General features: G+C 33.2%; 1 protein-coding gene across 1 annotated transcript; it reads right to left on the bottom strand.

The window, feature by feature from the left end:
• Window positions 1-740: 740 nt before the first annotated feature.
• LOC21405234 (vestitone reductase) lies at window positions 741-5,107 on the bottom strand. Its single transcript, XM_010094523.2, has 4 exons — window positions 4,987-5,107; window positions 1,416-1,940; window positions 976-1,171; window positions 741-879 (listed from the first exon to the last, which is right to left on the bottom strand). The coding sequence occupies exons 1-4, from the start codon at window positions 5,105-5,107 to the stop codon at window positions 741-743; spliced, it is 981 nt and encodes a 326-aa protein (XP_010092825.2).
• Between the last annotated feature and the right edge of the window lie 1,241 nt (window positions 5,108-6,348).

The raw sequence follows: 6,348 nt of genomic DNA, 5'->3' as shown, positions 1-6,348 counted from the left end.
TAGAGTTATGTGAACAAACGTTTAAAATTTATGAAAATAAATTTGTTAAGTGTTCCAGCTTTACTCACGGGTTGATGAACAACTAAATTTGTGCTTTTGTCCAACAAGAACGGTTTGTTAACTGACCGGCATGGTCGGCGACCGATTTTATCGATTTTTTGCATGTTGTTTTTCAATTGGAGTAGATTTTTTTTTATTTTTTGAACAGACCTAAGCTTACCTATGAGCAAATTAATAAGTAACCAGATATAAACAACAAGGGTCTTTGCTCTTTTTAACGTGGGACAAGCATTTCCCTTTTATTTTTATTTTTTTCAACTCCTTGAGTGTATTTTGCGTATCAATTTCTTATTCATTGATAAATCATTTAAAGCATATCAATATCTAGTTTTGATCTCCTCATAGAAAAAAGAAAATGAAACGATTTGAACCTTCACTAACACGAAAGGATCCCAGTAAAAATCAAATCTCAAAATAGGTAACCAAGGCATAATTCCAACAGACAAAACCCATTATCCATAATTATATATTCCCCTTTGCCTTTGGATGTTCTGGAAAGAAAAAGTGGGCTCTGAAATCCCTTTTCCTCAGCAAAATTAAACTGCTACATTTTCAATAAACGTCGTGAAAATCATGCAGAAAACTTCATATGCTTTTAGAGCTTTATTTCGATCAACAGAACATGTACTTATTCATATGCTTTTTAGAGCTTTATTAGGCTGAAAAGAAAACAAAACACACTATAGATACCCCTTTTCTTTAGAGGATTTGACTGCATCATCAAACATTTCTTCAACTCCATACTTGTATTGGAAACCTGACTCTATTAGCTTCTTTGACGAGAGGGATGGCCAATCGGCTTTCATTATAATTTGAGAACTGCACAGATATCACTCTTAAATTTGAGATGATATATAACCAACCAAATGATAGAAGAATCCAAAAATACAATTGAAAAAGGATAATTAAACTCACCCTTTACAAGGAAACTTAAGTCCCGGGTATTTGGTAGAAAGTAACTTGGCTGTACTTTCAACTTCTATAATATTTGCTGAGCAATTATACCGCCCTTTTGCCTTGGGGTTTTCAAATAGGAAAATTTGAGCTCTAGCAACATCATCCACATGCGCCGTATCGAAACGGGTAAGAGTATTAGATTCACTCTTGTTTCCTGCATATATAAGAGCAATGATAGACATGATCACGAACATCAAAAATGCGAATTAGGTATCGATACTGTGAGTTTCGTTGAAGTAGAATTATCGTTTTATACTAAATTAGTTTCATTATGTTACATATGTCAGATTGATCACATATATGATTTATGAGGAGATTTCTAATATTTTTTAACTATTTAAACAGCTAGTAAGACCAAAACTGTTTGTCCCAAAATTAGGCAACATTAATATGCTTACCAACGATCATTTCGAATACCGACACAACAGAACGAGGGATCTCAGGACAAATGAAAGGGCCGGAAATATAACAGAGAATCAATGTGGCAACGTCCAAGCCATGTTTTTCTGAAAAGTTAAGGATTGCCTTTTCGGTTAAGGTCTTAGAGATCAGGTAACAAGATACATGAGAGTTGAGACTATTAACGTAGTCAATATCAGTCCAAAAACTCTCATCCATTTCATCTAAGTCCTTGCCATTAAACAGCACAGTTACGGAACTAGAAGTGTAGACAACTTTCTTCACTGTTTTGGAATCTAGGCTTGCTTGTAAGATCCCTATTGCCCCATCTATAGATCTTTTGATCACTATTTCCGTTGATTCTTTGTTCCCGAAATCTAGTGGAGTGGCAACATGGAAGACTCCCGTGCACCCTTCAATGGCTGCTACAAAACTTTTCGGATTGTCGAGATCCGCGTCAAAAATTTCGAGCCTTTCTGATGCTCCAGGTAGACTTTTGAGGAAGCTAAGGTCTTTCTTATGCCCTGCGCACATCATTATTCTCAATGTCGATACTTTATAATTTTGAATGCAATATCTGTAACACCCATTTTTCTAAACCGATAAAATTTTTAGAAGTAGATGTTAGGAGTTAACTTGAATAATGTTATGATATTATATATAGTTAATTCTAACATTACATTGAGTTATATTTTACAAGTGAACGCGACGTGGACTCGAGATGCTAAGAACAAGTTCATGCTATGTTATAAAAATTATATATATATATATATATGTTCATTTTTTTTTAATGATTTGATAAATGAATATATGCTCATGATATGATGTACTTCATGTTATAATGCGTGGAATTAAGTGTCTTAAGAAAATTCTAAGTTTTTCCTTGATTTTTCTTTTTAGACAAAAGAACCATTTATATGACATTAATTTTCAGCTCTATTTTGGACCTTTAAAATTCTGAAATTATTCCATAGTCTATACAAAGTTGTAGAACTTTTCATAAGCTTTCCAACGCCTTCTCATTTGTGCAAATCGGATATCAGAGAAAGAAGATGTGGCCAGTATACCATCAGGATATCTAGCAGTCTCCGACCAGGTTACTGCACGTGAACAAGAACGGAAATTCTAGAAGTTGACCTAACTCTTTTATTTGCCTTCCACACGATTTTATACCCTAATGACAGCCATTCCCCCAGCTGTTAAGGGGTGATTTAATCACAAAATTAATCCCAATTAATATCAAATTAATCCCTTTTAATTTTATATGATTTATGAGCCAATAAACATTTTCAAGCTCTTACTCTCTCTACCCCTCTTTCTTCTTCTTTCTTACACGTCCAAGAACACCACAATAGAGAGCCTCCAAAACCAGCCATCAAACCTCCATTATTTTAACCCCTTTTTGTAAACCTTTGGTTCTTCTAGCCACAATCAAGAAGATTTCAAGGTATGTTCCATCTCTAATATAGTATTCATGGTTATTAGGTGTTTTCCGTTGGTGTTGGGTGTTGGTTTAAAGGCATAATGAATAATTTATTTTTGGTTGAAGATTGAGGAATGATATATGTGATTTGGGTGAGGTTTTAATGTTCATGATTGTATGCTTTATTTTGGGATAATCATGTACGACACGGTTATTATTTTGGGTGTTATGGTGTCTTCATAATTTGATAAATTCTAGAGAGACATGTTAGGAATTATGTTATTTTTTAATTTTGTTGTTTCCTTTTTATGTTATAAATTGTGATTTCATAGAAACATGAGTTAGCATATTGTTTTTGGATTCGAGTTGCAAGATATGTGAATTTTGATGGTCATATTGATGTTTCTAGTTCGCTTTGCCATGAGAATTTTCATAGAATGTGTAATTTGAATGTTTTAGGAACATGTTTTAGGGCTGGTTAAAGTATACATATGGTTGGAAATGATTTTATCTTTAATGAATTTATTTTGGTATTTTCGGAGTTTACTCTGCTGGAATTTTCCAGCTAATATGATCTGAGTTTAAAATAGTGTTTGAGGGACCAAATGAACTCCGTTTTTAACAAATAAGGTGTCGTTGGAAAGATCTTGATGTCTATTTTCATTTAGCACCAGTTTCAGGTCGTTTTACGTTTTCTATGGTTTGTTATGAATTTTTAAAGAGATAAAGATCAGGCTGTCAATTTTTAAATGATGGAATTACTGGGATTTTTGTGTCTTGATGTTATTAAATGATGGAATTGGCCTTTTAGGTGCTGATTTAATATGATTGATGGATTTGATGAATTAATGTTTTTAATTTTATTATATTTATGATTTATGGCATGAACGGTTTTAGAAGTGAGTACCCGAGGACCTCATTCGTCGCGTCACCGTTGGAACATTTAAAAAGGTTAAGTAAGGTATTTATGTAAGTACACTCTCACTTGTAACATGAATTGAAGAATTGAGAAGTATATGATTTTGATGTTTATGATGATGTTATGACGTTTTTAATAATCCTCTTATGATGACGTTTTGAAGAAAAATGTATATATGTATTTTTATATTTTTAAATGGCGTTGTACACCCTTGATGGTGACCGGTGAGCGGTCTTATTACCACGGTTGGTATGGGATTTGCTATCTCATGCTTTCTATGGCTAGCGCGCTATGATGGTACAACGCCGGGCCCAATATATGATGGATTTTTAAAGTTTAAACATGTTCAAAAATAATTATTCTCATGATGATGTTTATTGTTGATGAATAAAAATGTTCATTTAAATTTGTGAGAATTAAGTGTCTTACTAAGCCCTTGCTTATATAAGTTATTTCATGTTGCAGACAATCTAAAGGGTAAGATGTAGCCATGGAGAATATTGGAGCGGATACGAGCTATGCGTGATAGGAAAACGGGAGAAACGATCATGGGATGAAAGTGTTTAATGTTAAACAAAGTTTTTAGTTTTATTTATATTGTTTTGGAACTTTGGTATATGGTGGTTTTGATTTGAAGAATATTTGACTTTTTTTTAGTTTATTTCACGGTATAGATTTTAATAATTAAGTTGAACCGAAAGGTTATTTTATTTTTCTTTGAGGAAGTTCAAAAATTTTAAAGATAATATGTTTAAAAAAATCTAGGCTTTTCTTTAAGTCATTCAAAGTAAAGTGTTTCAAGTTTAACTATTTTTTGCATTCTTTAAGAGGTAAATGTTTGAAAGTTAAGATAACTGTGACAGTCCGTGAGGGGTCGTTACAATATCACTAGTCCACATATAATATTAATTTTTTTCTTTTTTTCATTTTTATACCATGTATTTTGTGCTTGTCAAAAATTAGACTTTGTACTTTTGAGTGTGATACATTTGTACCTTTAGATTACAACTTTATGTTGAATCTATACCATCCTCCAATGAACATACTTTCTTGTGTTAACTACATTAAATAAAATAACCAAGAGGGCTAGAGATTCTTTAACTACATTGTTAACATTTAAAAAATAAATAAAAAAAGATCCTAGAATTGCTACAAAATAACTTCATCTAGAAATCATCACTGGCCAAAATATATTCTTAAAAAAGTATTAAGGAAAGAAAAGGCTCACTTGAGTTGGCTCTAACAGTAGTTCTCACCGAGTAACCTTGATCAAGAAGTCTAAATATCAACCAAGATCCTATGTATCCTGTGCCACCTGTTACTAATACTGGACCTTTCCCTGCTTCCATCTTTCTGAACTATGAACCCTTTTTTTTTTTTTTGTTGATTGATTTAAAAATGGTTCAAACGTTGAATGTTCTTGAACGATAAATATGGCGGTAGTTTTATACATTCAAGATACCGTCCAAATATCTCAACTATTTTCCTTTCTGTGGTTCTCGAGAAAAGATTCCTTATCAATCTTTGGCGGTAGTTTTTATCGTTTTCTTTATTTATCACTTTAAATATAGACACAAAAATCTAAACTAATGGTTTTCCTAAAAGGGAATGAAAACAAAAAAGTTCTGATATTTCAGGAGGCTGCAGAAGACATTTGCTTTGATTTTTTTTTTTTTTTTTTTTTTGGAAGTGGGTGGTAATGGAGGAGAAGGTTCATGATAAGATTTTTGTTTTTATTGACACAAATTTTCATGTTGTGTGGCCGTGTGCAGCGGCGGAGCTGCATGGGCCGACGGGGGAACTTTGGAAAAATATTCCCCTCTATAATTTTCTGATTTTGTTATCATGCCCACACTATAAATTTTTTATCAAGAGTATTTAGTGTAAAACAAGCAATTTAACTCTACCGATAGACAATATATTTTTTACTGTTAAATTAATCTTTTAACATTTAAATTTATAGTAAAAATAATTTTGTGTGTCGCACTGTAAATTTTTAATATAAATCTACACATATTTAACTATTAAAAATTAGTCTAATAATTAAAAATAACTATCTCTATTAGTGGAACAAAATAACTTACTAAGGGGGTGTTCGTTTGACAGATTTGGTTCAAATTAGCCCAATTTGAATCAGCCCATTAACTCAAGTCAGTGTTCATTACACCAACTACTCCATTCAGACTCGAATTATGATTCGAGTTGAGCGAATTCAATGGAGGCCTGAATTCCCATTAACTCGAATCGCGTCTACAGTAAACTTCGCTCTGCACAACTCGGCAAAAGCCTGTTTTGATTCCCTCGGGAAATTACCGTTGCTTTTCTCATCTCTTCCCACCGAGAGCTGTCTGTCGTTTCCCATACTCACAGCTAAGAAAAATTGCAGATCGTGTCTTCTCGATCGTTGATTCCACCCCCGTGACTTCTCGGTCGTGGCTCTACTGGAAATTGCAGATCTTTCTTGTCTGTGGTGTGGGATTCCCTTGCTTTTTGCTCGTGTTTTCTTTCCTCTTTCCACCGTATGTCCTCTGTCGTTTCCCATCATCCACAGCTTACAGAAATTGCAGATAAATCTCTCCTCGGTGAGCTT

This window comes from Morus notabilis, unplaced genomic scaffold (assembly GCF_000414095.1).
Source record: "Morus notabilis unplaced genomic scaffold, ASM41409v2 Scaffold594, whole genome shotgun sequence".
NCBI classification, from domain to species: domain Eukaryota; kingdom Viridiplantae; phylum Streptophyta; class Magnoliopsida; order Rosales; family Moraceae; genus Morus; species Morus notabilis.
The sequence above is the reverse complement of the archived record's forward strand: the minus strand, read 5'-3'. Positions and strand labels throughout refer to the sequence as shown.